We start from the raw sequence: 14,904 nt of genomic DNA on the forward strand, positions 1-14,904 counted from the left end.
TTTAATCAGTAAGTACTGCAATGCCCCTATACATACACCACTTATAAACAGGCATCTGGTCCAGGATCCTTTATTCTCATTGTGAGAGCAGTATTTGACATCAGAGCAGAAAGACACAATGGTTCTTTGGGTAAAACAAATCAAATGTATTTGATCATTTTAATGATATTTAAAAGACAGCATTATTATTAAGGTGTAGTACAGTAGGCCTCTCACTATGGTTACTGTTCCAGTTAAACACATTGAACTGGCATTACTAGTGTTCTCGGTCTACATTGCAGGTGTTCGTAATGAGATTATACTGATCCATACGCTGGTTGGACGACAGTGCTATCTAACTGATCAATACATTAATGTCTATTTATTACTATTTTCAACCGATTTGCATTGATACCTAAAACCAGCCTCTGTCATCGAAATGTATTAAGTTTGATCAGAGTTCTTGAGCAGAGATACCTGCATTATCCAGCATGGTGCAAAGGCTGATGAGAGACAGAAAAAGTCTTAACAGGAAATGATTTCTCATTGGTGACTTCTCAGAGTCTCTCATCAACGCTCGAGCAAGATGATGCTGCTGATGACACAGATGGAGTCTATGAGAGAAAGAGAGTCATTTATTTTTCTGTAATAGAACTGTGGGAAAATACAATTGCTACAAACTTGCTTTTAACTACTTTGGCTTGTCTGGATAATTTGGATCTAGTTTAGAAGCTACCAAGGCACTCAAGGAACACACTTATGTTACGTCACTCACCCTCTCTCGTGCCTGGTGCGGCGCGGTGTCTGGCTCAGCAGCCTCCTCCTCTTCCTCCTCTTGGACCTCCTCCAGAGTGGCTGGAGTGTCTATCTGGGCTGGTGTGTGGCTTCGTGCTAGGGACGGGGACGGGGCTGGGGATGGGGACCTGGCTTGGGACGAGGGGACGAAGAGCTGAGGAGTGATGGCCACCCCTTTGGCTTTGAAGTGGTCGTTGGCCTGCTTCCCGGCAACTAGGAGTACCAGCGAGCTGCCACTCTTACGGATCAAGCCCACCACTTGCTCGTGACTGCTCTGCTCTACATTCACACCGTCCACCTCCACCACCATGTCTTCGTCCTCTAGACCAGCCCTGTCCGCGGCTCCACCCTTCACCACCTTACAGAGAAGACATCAAGGGGTGAGCTGAGATGTGAATGGTTTGGAACGTAAACAACAGTTGACAGTTGCTGAATGACAGGAGTGTTTCAGAGGTACGGAATTGAGACTAGCATGTGGTTTGCCTCTTGATCTTTCCCATAGTAGTTAATGTATTTGGGATGCATTCTCTTGTCTGTTAGGCTACCTGTTGGATATACAGTACCAGTCAAAAGTTTGGACACTCCTACTCATTCAAGGGTTTTTCTTTATTTTACTATTTTCTACATTGTAGAATAACAGTGAAGACATCAAACTCTGAAATAACACATATGGAATCATGTAGTAACCAAGAATGTGTTAAACAAATCAAAATATATTTTAGATTCTTCAAAGCAGCCACCCTTTGCCTTGATGACAGCTTTGCACACTGTTGGCAACCAGCTTCACCTGGAATGCTTTTCCAACAGTCTTGAAGGAGTTCCCACATATGCTGATCACTTATTGGCTGCTTTTCCTTCACTCTGCGGTCCAACTCATCCCAAACCATCTCAATTGGGTTGAGGTCGGGTGATTGTAGAGGTCAGGACATCTGATGCAGCACTCCATCACTCTCCTTCTTGGTCAAATAGCCCATACACAGCCAGGAGGTGTGTTGGGTCATTGTCCTGTTGAAAAACAAATTATAGTCCCACTAAGCGCAAACCAGATGGGATGGCGTATCACTGCAGAATGCTGTGGTAGCCATGCTGGTTAAGTGTGCCTTGAATAAATAAATCACTGAAAGTGTCACCAGCAAAGCACCCCCACACCATCACACCTCCTCCTCCATGCTTCACGGTGGGAACCACATATGCAGAGATCATCCGTTCACCTACTCTGCATCTCACAAAGACTCATCAGACCAAAGGACAGATTTCCACCGGTCTAATGTCCATTGCTAATGTTTCTTGGCCCAAGCAAGTCTCTCCTTGTTATTGGTGCCCTTTAGTAGTGGCTTGATTCACGCAGTCTCCTCTGAACAGTTGATGTTGAGATGTGTCTGTTACTTGAACTCATTGAAGCATTTATTTGGGCTGAAATTCCTGTGGCTGGTAACTCTAATGAACTTGTCCTCTGCAGCAGAGGTAACTCTGGGGCTTCCTTTTCTGTGGCGGTCCTCATGAGAGCCAGTTTCATCTTAGCGCTTGATGGTTTTTGTGACTGCACTTTCAAAGTTCTTTACATATTCTGGAATGACTGACCTCCATGTCTTAAAGTAATGATAGACTGTCATTTCTCTTTGCTTATTTGAGCTGTTCTTTGCTATAATATGGACTTGGTCTTTTACCAAATAGGGCTATCTTCTGTGTAACAACCCTATCTTGTCACAACACAACTTATTGGCTGAAACGCAAGAAATTCCACAAATGTACTTTTAACACCTGTTAATTGAAATGCATTCCAGGTGACTATTTCCATGAAGCTGGTTGAGAGAATGCCAAGAGTGCAAAGATGTCAGCAAGGCAAAGGGTGGCTACATTGTTTTTATTTGTTTAACACATTTTTGGTTGCTACATGATTCTGCATTATTTCATAGTTTTGATGTCTCCACTATTATTCTACAAACTTTGGAGTGGTACTGTAGGTAGGTGCTCTGTTCATTGTAGTTACCTCTTTGACATACTGGCCAAAGACTCCCTGTATACCGTTGAGGTGGAAGCCGTACCCGGCGGAGGTCTTCTCCATCTTGCACAGCTTGAGGAGGTCTGTGGTAACAGGGTCTGGGACCGGGGCTGGCACGCTCTCTGGGTAGCTGGGTGGAGGGGTTGCTGGAAGGAGGGATTCCATAATCTCTTCCAAGTAGAACAGAGGAGAAACGCCTCCCTGTGGATGATCACAATTCATCTCAGACCAATATCTCAATCCACACAGTAGTCTTCTTTACTGCACTTCTGTTTCTGGACAGTTCCTGAGCCTATATACACTATGAAATGACTGCCCCTCAGCCTTGAAGTTTTTCAACTTCAGTAGGCTTTTTGAATGGTCTTTAAAGTGCAAAATGGCATTTGGCAGAAGTAAATTAATCCGCCAACATGACTAGAAGTGAACAGCTTCCAAGCAATACGACAGATAAATAGCTAACAATTTAGCTACACAGACTATCTGAGTTTACCTTGTATCTTTCAGACCTATATCTATCCTACCCTGCCTTTCTAAGGTCTTCGAAAGCCAAGTCAACAAACAGATTACCCACCATTTTGAATCTCACCATACCTTCTCTGCTATGCAATCTGGTTTCAGAGCTGGTCATGGGTGCACCGATCAGCCACGCTCAAGGTCCTAAACGATATCTTAACCGCCATCGATAAGAAACATTACTGTGCATGTAATACATGTATCACTAGCCACTTTAACTATGCTTGGTTTACATACTTATCTCATATGCTGTATTCATTGATCTGGCCAAGGCTTTCAACTCTGTCAATCACCACATACTCATCGACAGCCTTGGTTTCTCAAATGATTGCCTCGCCTGGTTCACCAACTACTTCTCTGATAGAGTTCAGTGTGTCAAATCGGAGGGTCTGCTGTCCGGACCTCTGGCAGTCTCTATGGGGGTGCCACAGGGTTCAATTCTTGGACCGACTCTCTTCTCTGTATATATCAATGATTTCCCTCTTGCTGCTGGTGAGTCTCTGATCCACCTCTACGCAGACGACACCATTCTGTATACTTCTGGCCCTTCTTTGGACACTGTTAACTAACCTCCAGATGAGCTTCAATACCATACAACTCTCCTTCCGTGGCTTCCAATTGCTCTTTAATACAAGTAAAACTAAATGCATGCTCTTCAACCGATCGCTGCCTGCACCTGCCCGCCTGTCCAACATCACTACTCTGGATGGCTCTGACTTAGAATACGTGGACAACTACAAATACCTAGGTGTCTGGTTAGACTGTAAACTCTCCTTCCAGACCCACATCAACCATCTCCAATCCAAAGTTAAATCTAGAATTGGCTTCCTATTTCGTAACAAAGCATCCTTCACTCATGCTGCCAAACATACCCTTGTAAAACTGACCATCCTACCAATCCTCGACTTCGGCGATGTCATTTACAAAATAGCCTCCAATACCCTACTCAACAAATTGGATGCAGTCTATCACAGTGCAATCCGTTTTGTCACCAAAGCCCCATATACTACCCACTATTGTGACCTGTACGCTCTCGTTGGCTGGCCCTCGCTTCATACTTGTCGCCAAACCCACTGGCTCCATGTCATCTACAAGACCCTGCTAGGTAAAGTCCCCCCTTATCTCAGCTCGCTGGTCACCATAGCATCACCCACCTGTAGCACGCGCTCCAGCAGGTATATCTCTCTGGTCACCCCCAAAACCAATTCTTTCTTTGGCCGCCTCTCCTTCCAGTTCTCTGCTGCCAATGACTGGAACGAACTACAAAAATCTCTGAAACTGGAAACACTTATCTCCCTCACTAGCTTTAAGCACCAACTGTCAGAGCAGCTCACAGCTCCTTTGCACCCCATTATTTTTATTTCTACTTTGCACATTCTTCCACTGCAAATCTACCATTCCAGTGTTTTACTTGCTATATTGTATTTACTTTGCCACCATGGCCTTTTTTTGCCTTTACCTCCCTTATCTCACCTCATTTGCTCACATCGTATATAGACTTGTTTATACTGTATTATTGACTGTATGTTTGTTTTACTCCATGTGTAACTCTGTGTTGTTGTATGTGTTGAACTGCTTTGCTTTATCTTGGCCAGGTCACAGTTGTAAATGAGAACTTGTTCTCAACTAGCCTACCTGGTTAAATAAAGGTGAAATAAATCAATAAATAAAAAATCTTTATTGAACTTTTATTTCAATCTTTCCACTGTCTCTATGCACACTCACAGGGCTCTACACACTGTCACTCCAACACACACACACACACACAAACGCACTCCATCATTTGCTCACTCACACATAATATGCACATTTTATACTGACTACACACACGCACACCCATTCACATGCAAGCTGCTGCTACTCTGTCGCCTAGTCCCCTTACCCCTAAAAGTATTTAGTCAGCCACCAATTGTGCAAGTTCTCCCACTTAAAAAGATGAGAGAGGCCTGTAATTTTCATCATAGGTACACTTCAACTATGACAGAAAAATGAGAAAAATAAACCCAGAAAATCACATTGTAGGATTTTTAATGAATTTATTTGCAAATTATGGTGGAAAATAAGTATTTGGTCAATAACAAAAGTTTATCTCAATACTTTGTTATATACCCTTTGTTGGCAATGACAGAGGTCAAACGTTTTCTGTAAGTCTTTACAAGGTTTTCACACACTGTTGCTGGTATTTTGGCCCATTCCTCCATGCAGATCTCCTCTAGAGCAGTGATGTTTTGTGGCTGTTGCTGGGCAACACGGACTTTCAACTCCCTCCAAAGCTTTTCTATGGGGCTGAGATCTGGAGACTGGCTAGACCACTCCAGGACCTTGAAATGCTTCTTACGAAGCCACTCCTTCGTTGCCCGGGCAGTGTGTTTGGGATCATTGTCATGCTGAAAGACCCAGCCACGTTTCATCTTCAATGCCCTTGCTGATGGTAGGCTTTGTTACTTTGGTCCCAGCTCTCTGCAGGTCATTCACTAGGTCCCCCCGTGTGGTTCTGGGATTTTTGCTCACCGTTCTTGTGATCATTTTGACCCCACGGGGTGAGATCTTGCGTAGAGCACCAGGGAGATTATCAGTGGTCAGTATGTCTTCCATTTCCTAATAATTGCTCCCACAGTTGATTTCTTCAAACCAAGCTGCTTACCTATTGCAGATTCAGTCTTCCCAGCCTGGTGCAGGTCTATAATTTTGTTTCTGGTGTCCTTTGACAGATCTTTGGTCTGGGCCATAGTGGAGTTTGGAGTGTGACTATTTGAGGTTGTGGACAGGTGTCTTTTATACTGATAACAAGTTCAAACAGGTGCCATTAATACAGGTAACGAGTGGAGGACAGAGGAGCCTCTTAAAGAAGAAGTTACAGGTCTGTGAGAGACCGAAATCTTGCTTGTTTGTAGGTGGCCAAATACTTATTTTCCACCGTAATTTGCAAATAAATTCATTAAAAATCCTAAAATGTTATTTTCTGGATTTTTTTTTCTCATTTTGTCTGTCATAGTTGAAGTGTACCTATGATGAAAATTACAGGCCTCTCTCATCTTTTTAAGTGGGAGAACTTGCACAATTGATGGCTGACTAAATACTTTTATGCCCCACTGTATCTACCTCCATCACTCCAGTATCCCTGTCACCTTACCTCTATACATATCTAACCTCCATCACTCCAGTATCCCTGTCACCTTACCCCTATGCATATCTACCTCCATCACTCCAATATCCCTGTCACCTTACCCCTATACATATCTAAGTCCATCACTCCAGTATCCCTGTCACCTTACCACTATACATATCTACCTCCATCACTCCAGTATCCCTGTCACCTAATATGCATATCTACCTCCATCACTCCAGTATCCCTGTCACCTTACCCCTATACATATCTACCTCCATCACTCCAGTATCCCTGTCACCTTACCTCTATACATATCTACCTCCATCACTCCAGTATCCCTGTCACCTTACCACTATACATATCTACCTCCATCACTCCAGTATCCCTGTCACCTTACCTCTATACATATCTACCTCCATCACTCCAGTATCCCTGTCACCTTACCACTATACATATCTACCTCCATCACTCCAGTATCCCTGTCACCTTACCACTATACATATCTACCTCCACCACTCCAGTATCTCTGTCACCTTACCACTATACATATCTACCTCCACCACTCCAGTATCTCTGTCACCTTACCACTATACATATCTACCTCCATCCACCTCACCTGTCCCTTACCACTATACATATCTACCTCCACCACTCCAGTATCTCTGTCCCCTTACCACTATACATATCTACCTCCACCACTCCAGTATCTCTGTCACCTTACCCCTATACATATCTACCTCCATCACTCCAGTATCCCTGCTCATGTAAATGTGGTATTGGATCTGACTTTTTAAATATTTTCTGTACATAGTATGCTTACTTACTTTTTTACTTTATTGTGTATTTCATATTTCCTATTCTCATTTCATCTTTTTTTTCTAGTAATAGTTTGTTATTGATTATTGCATTGTTGGGTTTTAAGTTTGCAAGAAAGGCATTTCACTGTACTTGTGGATGTGACATTAAATCCTGAGCTATATATATAGAAATGACTGAGTTTCCACCAGTTTGATGACATAATTGTGAAGCATTTTCAAAAGATGAGTGGATGTGATCTGGAAGTAAAGCGGAAGGGGTGGTAACTTTCACAGGGGGTTCAAACACTTTCTCAGCGTTGTGGTGCTCATCAGTATCAGCCACAGCTTCATTATAATCCCAAAGGAAAAACTGATTCTTGATCAGCACTCCAACTCTAAGACACTTTGTAAATATGGGGCCAGATGTTTAGACCAATGTGCTTGAGCCAACTCCTATGACCGTTGTTTCATACATTTATTTCCTAAATCCAACAAGAAACATTGATCCCAGAACCCTCACCATCTTGTAGAGCTTGTCAGTGTCTTCATCAACCACCAGGAGGCAGCACTTGCTGCCACACTGCCTGATCCTGTCCACCACCTGCTCATGGCTGCAGCCATCCACTTCCACACCCTCCACGGCAACCAGCCTGTCCATCTCCTTTAATCCCGCCCTCTCGGCTGGGCTACCCCTGTCAATGTCCCTGATGAAGTGGCCTGCAGGTAGGATAATATTAAGATGGTGTTATTGTGTAAAATTATTCAGACAGATGGCTATTGTTGTTGGTGAATAGTTTAATAGTGATGATCCTATGTGGCTATTGGCAGATGTGTTGTTATAAGACATTATAAGGGGTTCATACACGCTTATGAAAAGTCATTATAACCGCATCATAATGCATTATACCCGTTTGCTTATAGTAGTGTAACCAAGTTTTTCTTTGGATACCTACTGAACATCCAAATTCACACACCATACAAACACACAGACCTGTCTTGTTAGGCTCAGTCCTTAGGAAGTATCCATAGCCGTCTGATCCTTTGACCAAGTCTGCGATGCGTGGCTTCAGTGGGAGGAGCTTCGCTGTGGCTAGCCCCGCCCCTATCCTGATGCGTTTTATCTTGTAGAACCTGTCTGTGTCCTCATCCACCAATAGGAACATGACGCTGCTGCCTGATGCCTTGACCTGACACAGATCACACAACGGACTCATTCGGGCGGGCGCAAAGTTAAATAACGTTTAAATCAAAATTAACAGAAGAAGAGTAAACATTATCTGTCATGTAAAATAAAGACTTATGACATATCTTGACTAAACGTAACCAATCACATTTGTTTCTGCCCTCAAGGCTGAGTTGCCCAGGGAAACCAAATGGAATTAACACTGATTTGCCAAATGATCACTGTCCTGACTCCTGTATTCTGAGTGAACAAAATGTGTTGACAGGCTGTAGAATAATATGCCAGATATTGAAGTTAAAAGTTAACCACAGAGTAGTGTCAATAAGGACTGAACCCTGACCTTTTCAACTATCTGGTCATGAGTGGCGTTCTCCGTGTTCTCCCCGTTGACCTCTATCAGGCGGTCGTTGGTCTTGACCCCTGCCCTCCCGGCCACACCTCCTGGAGCCACCTCTGTCATGAACATGCCCACGTCACCTGGGACAGGAAATGGAGGAAAGAAAATGTAGTTTAAAATCACAATCCTAAGTTCATTATCATTGGACATAAAGAAGACAGGAATGTATGTTAAGGGCCCACGCCATGTGAGACGAAGATAATGTGTTAATTTGATGCTTGATCAACAAGCAAAACAATTTAATATGAATCCTCAGAGATTACAATAATTGCTGTTGTCAGTTTGGTTCTTCTCTCTTGTCAGCAATATCACAATCAAAGAGATACACAATTACTGTGTGTGTGTGTGTGTGTATGTGTGTGTCCGCATGCATGTCCCACCCCTCTCATCTTTGATAGAGCGCAAAGAGAAGCCGTAGCCCCCGCTGGACTTGGCCAGGTAGCAGAGTTTGGGTTTGGGCGCCCCTCCTCCCACCCCGTTTATGGCGTGCTGGGTGAGTGTGGCGTGTGGGTCAGACAGGTCCACCCCCTCAGTCTTAGCCTGCTTGTAGGATGCCACATCCAGAACGTGGAAGGTGACCGATGCACCACTCTCCTTCACCAGGTCCACTACCTAACCCAGGACACACAGCACAGGAGAAAGAGATGGGACAAAGTATGGTATGTTGCTACATTAGTACAGTACTTATTGCTACATGTGTTCTCTAGTAATTCCACATTTACCTAACTTATACTGGGACCTTACCCCAGGCACTTTAAAGGACTTGATAGGTGTGAACAATATAAGCAGACAAGGTTATTACCATACTATTACTATATTGCTTACATCTTTATAATTTCAATACAGTAAAAAAAGAGGGAGGGTCTAGGTTTCATGTGGAATATGAGAACTGCTGGCCCTGTCAGTTTCCCCTCTCCCCCTCCTCACCCGTGTGTGGTCCATCTCGTCCACATAGGTCCCGTTGACCCGGAGGATGCGGTCTCCGTCCTTCAAACCCACCAGCTTGGCCGGGCTGCCCCTCTCCAGGTTCCTGATCAGGTGACCATCCTCTCCTTGCTCCACCCTCAAGAGGAAGCCAAAACTTTGACCTGGCTTCTTACTCAGCACTATCACCCTCGGCCTGTACCCAGCCATGTCCTGCAACAGAGACGACAGGGTATGAATACAATACAAGACACACACACACACACACACACACACACACACACACACTGGTGAGCACAGTCACTCTCTGTTTTTACCCTGCCATGTCTTGTAATACAGACCAGAGTGCGAGAGTGCTGACACACACAAACCTACCTTCTCTTCCCTACCCCCCCCAAAAAATTCTGACCCTCAAATAATCCACTGTGTGTATCAGTGGTAAACCCCATTCTATCTATTCTCAATGTCTGAAACTTCCCCCACTATCTTGAAGGAGATCCCACATATGCTGAGCACTTGTTGGCTGCTTTTCCCTCACTCTGTAGTCCAACTCTTCCCAAACCATCTCAATTGGGTTGAGGTCGGGTGATTGTGGAGGCCAGGTCATCTGATGCAGCACTCCATCACTCTCCTTGGTCAAATAGCCCTTATACAGCCAGGATGTGTGTTGAGGATCATTGTCGTGTTGAAAAACAAAATGATAGTCCCTCTAAGTGCAAACCAGATGGGGTGGCATATCGCTGCAGAATGCTGTGGTAGCCATGCTGGTTAAGTGTGCCTTAAATTCTAAATAAATCACAGACAGTGTCACCAGCAAAGCACCCCCACACCATCACACCTCCTCCTCCATGCTTCACAGTGGGAACCAAACATGTGGAGATCATCCGTTCACGTACTCTCACAAAGTCTCTCACTGAGTCTCACAAAGACACAGCGTATGAATCCAAAAATGTCAAATTTGGACTCATCAGACATGTCCATTACTCGTGTTTCTTAGCCCAAGCAAGTCTCTTCTTATTGGTGTCATTTAGTAGTGGTTTCTTTGCAGCCATTCGACCATGAAGGCCTCATTCACGCAGTTTCCTCTGAACAGTTGATGTTGAGAGGTGTCTGTTACTTGAACTCCGTGAAGCATCTATTGGGCTGCAATTTTTTTATATATATTTTTTTACCTTTATTTAACTAGGCAAGTCAGTTAAGAACAAATTCTTATTTTCATTGATGGCCTAGGAACAGTGGGTTAACTGCCTGTTCAAGGTACAGATTTGTACCTTGTCAGCTCGGGGGTTTGAACTTGCAACCTTCCGGTTACTAGTCCAACGCTCTAACCACCAGGCTACCCTACCACCCAATCTGAGGTGCAGTTAATTTCCGATTGGCTCAAATGCATTAAGAAGGAAAGAAATTACACAAAATGAACTTTTAACAAGGCACACCCGTTAATTGAAATGCATTCCAGGTGACTACCTCATGAATCTGTTTGAGAGAATGCCAAGAGTGTGCAAAGCTGTCATCAAGGCAGTGTGGCTACTTTTTTGGTTACTACATGATTCTATATGTGTTATTTCATAGTTTTGATGCCTTCTATTATTTTACTATGTAGAAAATTGTAAAGACAAAGAAAAACCCAGGAATGAGTAAGTGTGTCCAAGCTTTTGAATGGTACTGGAGCTATACCAGTGGAGGCTGGTGAGGGGAGGACGGCTCATAATAATGGCTGGAACGGAGCGAATGTAATGGCATTAGACACATGCTTGTAAAAACCATGTGTTTGATAACCATTCCACCAATTCTGCTCAAGCCATTACCACAAGCTCAACCTCCCAATTAAGGTGCCACCAACCTCCTGTGAGTTATACTGTAGCAACTCAAAGGTATGTACTGTACAGCAACGTCACCATCAGATAAATTGCAGTAAATCGGGGGTGGAGTGGAACATTTGCACAACAGAAATCTGATTGGCAATATAGAGAGATATAACAGGGATATAAACACATATATTAAAAGACTGGATATCCCGTAGAGATAAGAGACCACATAGGTCAGTGTAGGGTTGGGCTCAATGTCATTGATTACACTGATACTCTACTGACAAGAGATCGCTAGAGAGTGTATTCTGCGAACCATTACGCTGAATCCCTATCTCGCACAAACACGCACACAGACACACCACGATCTACACTCGTGTTTTGACAGTGTAGCAAAGTGCTGATAGCTCTAGAAGAAGGTTAACCTGCCATGCTACCTCTCACATGGCCATGGGTTGTTAATGGTTAACAGCAGCTAGGGCCAGCTGAAGGTGCGAAGGGCTCTTTTAACTGGAATGTGTGAATTTGACCCCCCAATAAAGATGGTCAACATGAGAATCCTTGTAATGTTTATTACACTGTTATCACAGAGAGAAAGTAAGACGTGACGGATGTGTGTTTGTGTGTGTGTTTGTGTTCAGGTGTAGTGTCAGTCTGTGTGTGGCAGTGTGCTGATATGTCTGTTCCTACATTTTGCTAATCTAGTTCTATCATTTAATCCTTGACACAGTCACTGTAGACTGCTGTTTTTAGGGAGACTGTTTCCTGGAAGTAGATGCAGTCCTATAAACTAACCCAAGATGACAATTGCAAGGAAACACCATCTACATTGAGTGGAACCATGGTCCTTTCCCAAGAGATTGAATCCTCATTGTGGGGGCACATGTCACGTACTAACCCCAAAGTGTCCTGTATCGTTATTTGGAGCCCCTCTATCCACTGCACCCGTGTCTCTGTTGTTGCTCTGTATCTCCATGTGAGTCATTTAGCAGACACTCTTATAGAGAAACTTACAGGAGCAATTTGGGTGAAAAAGAAGACAGGTGAAAAATCTATTTGGCTCGGGGATTTGAACCAGTAACCTTTCAGTTACTGGTCCACCGCTCTTAACCGCTACGCTACCTACAGTTGAAGTGGGAAGTTTACATACACCCTAGCCAAATACATTTAAACTCAGTTTTTCACAATTACTGACATTTAGTCCTAGTAAAAATGCCCTGTCTTTGGTCAGTTAGGATCACCACTTTATTTTAAGAATGTGAAATGTCAGAATAAAAGTAGAGAGAATTATTTATTTCAGCTTTTATTTCTTTCATCACATTCCTAGTGGGTCAGACGTTTACATACACTCAATTAGTATTTGGTAGCGTTGCCTTTAATTTGTTTAACTTGGGTCAAACAATACATCCACGTAATTTTCCTTCCACGTAATTTTCCCTCCCCATGATACCATCTATTTTGTGTAGTGCACCAAAGCACCCCCACAACATGATGCTGCCACCCCTGTACTTCATGGTTGGGATGGTATTCTTTGGCTTGCAAGCCTTCCCCTTTTCCCTCCAAACATAACAATGGTCATTGTGGCCAAACAGTTCTATTTTTGTTTCATTAGACCAGAGGAAAGTTCTTCAAAAAGTATGATCTTTGTCCTCATGTGCAGTTGCAAACCGTAGTCTGGCTTTTTTATGGCGGTTTTGGAGCAGTGGCTTCTTCCTTGCTGTGCGGCGTTTCAGGTTATGTCGATAAAGGACTCGTTTTACTGTGGATATAGATACTTTTGTTTCCTCCAGCATCTTCACAAGGTCCTTTTCTGCACTTATCGCACCAAAGTACGTTTATCTCTAAGAGACAGAACGCGTCTCCTTCCTGAGCGGTATGACGGCTGTGTGGTCCCATGGTGTTTATACTTGCGTACTATTATTTGTACAGATGAACGTGGTGCCTTCAGGCATTTGGGAATTGCTCCCAAGGATGAACCAGACTTGTGGAGATCTCTAATTTTTTTTCTGAGGTCTTGGCTGATTTCTTTTGATTTTCCAATGATGTCAAGCAAAGAGGCACTTTGAATGTAGGCCCTGAAATACATCCACACGTATACCTCCAATTGACTCAAATGATGTCAATTAGCTTATCAGAATCTTCTAAAGCCATGACATAATTTTCTGGAATTATCCAAGCTGTTTTAAAGGCACAGTCAACTTAGTGTATTGTATGTAAATCTCTGACCCACTGGAATTGTGATAGAGTGAATTATAAGTGAAATAATCTGTCTGTAAACAATTGTTGGAAAAATTACTTGTATCATGCACAAAGTAGATGTCCTAACTGACTTGCCAAAACTATAGTTTGTTAACAAGAAATTTGTGGAGTGGTTGAAAAACGAGTTTTAATGACTCCAAACTAAGTGTATGTAAACTTCCGATTTTAACTGTATGTCCATCATAGTCGGTCTTAAACACCTGCCATTGCCCACAACCACACATAAGATAACCAGTGCATGTGATATCAAAACAATGAGCAAATAGTAGAATTGATCATGTTAACAAATATAGCATTAATTAGCATCAAAAGCTAAGTAACTAAACATAATATATACATGATTCATTTGATAGACCACAACAATAGGAGAAATAGTAGAACATTCCCTCACCTGCTCCTGTCTCTCGTCCCAGTCCCAGTCCAGAGGAGGATCTTCTGTTGTTAAGGTGGTATCTCTGTTGCTTCCCAATTTCTCGCTCTCTCTCGCTCTTGCTCTCGCTCTCGCTCTCTCATTTCATTCCTCCTCTCTCTCTCTCTCTCTCTCTTTCTCTCTATTTCTCTCTTTCTCTCTCTTAAGGACTTTGACAGGTCAAAGTTGGACTTAAAGGCTGAGTTATTTAACAGTGTCTCGTGGCATCTTGGGAGACACATGTCTAAACAGTCCAGGTATCCCTTTAAAACCACCGTGTTAATCACAACCCAGTCATCTGTTTAGAATGGTCAAATATGACAGAGGAGGGTGGAGAAAGCTACTGACAAGGTCAAGGATCAAGGCTTGGCAACGTCACCACAACAACCCAATAACAATAACAGCAGTGATGATGGGTTAATGGGAGAAAAGACTGGCTGACTGGGCGTATTGCCTGGATGGAAGAATTCCATGCTTTATGGTGGAAATGCGCTAATCTGTGGGATAGTCCCACAGTATAGTATGCTTTATCTCAAACTATAGTGTGTAATGCATATTTATATCAGAAAATTAATAAATATAACCATAGGCAATAGGCATGTCTTGATGCCTCTGAAGCCAGTCTTGAATATTATGGTTGGTTGATTGATCGGTGAAGACTGTTATTCTCAGGCAGTGGAGGCTGATGGGAGGAGCTATAAGAGGATGGGCTCTTTGTAATGGCTGGAA

General features: G+C 43.2%; 1 protein-coding gene across 1 annotated transcript; it reads right to left on the reverse strand.

The window, feature by feature from the left end:
* Nucleotides 1-54: 54 nt before the first annotated feature.
* Nucleotides 55-14,304, reverse strand: LOC112241251 (Na(+)/H(+) exchange regulatory cofactor NHE-RF3-like). The gene is made up of 9 exons (XM_024409391.2): nt 14,158-14,304; nt 9,703-9,912; nt 9,156-9,387; nt 8,719-8,855; nt 8,187-8,382; nt 7,716-7,912; nt 2,765-2,977; nt 755-1,132; nt 55-593 (listed from the first exon to the last, which is right to left on the reverse strand). The coding sequence occupies exons 2-9, from the start codon at nt 9,907-9,909 to the stop codon at nt 537-539; spliced, it is 1,617 nt and encodes a 538-aa protein (XP_024265159.1). The 5' UTR covers nt 9,910-9,912; nt 14,158-14,304; the 3' UTR covers nt 55-536.
* Nucleotides 14,305-14,904: the final 600 nt, after the last annotated feature.

The sequence above is a fragment of the Oncorhynchus tshawytscha genome, linkage group LG03 (genome assembly GCF_018296145.1).
Source record: "Oncorhynchus tshawytscha isolate Ot180627B linkage group LG03, Otsh_v2.0, whole genome shotgun sequence".
NCBI lineage: Eukaryota > Metazoa > Chordata > Actinopteri > Salmoniformes > Salmonidae > Oncorhynchus > Oncorhynchus tshawytscha.

Excerpts from the sequence above, each read along its gene's own strand:
- LOC112241251 (XM_024409391.2), bottom strand. The coding sequence starts at position 9,909 with ATGGCTGGGTACAGGCCGAGGGTGATAGTGCTGAGTAAGAAGCCAGGT. Across the intron at positions 8,856-9,155 it reads CTCTATCAAAGATGAGAGGG|GTGACGTGGGCATGTTCATG; the intron begins GTGGGACATGCA and ends TTCCTGTCCCAG. Across the intron at positions 1,133-2,764 it reads TTGGCCAGTATGTCAAAGAG|GTGGTGAAGGGTGGAGCCGC; the intron begins GTAACTACAATG and ends CTTCTCTGTAAG.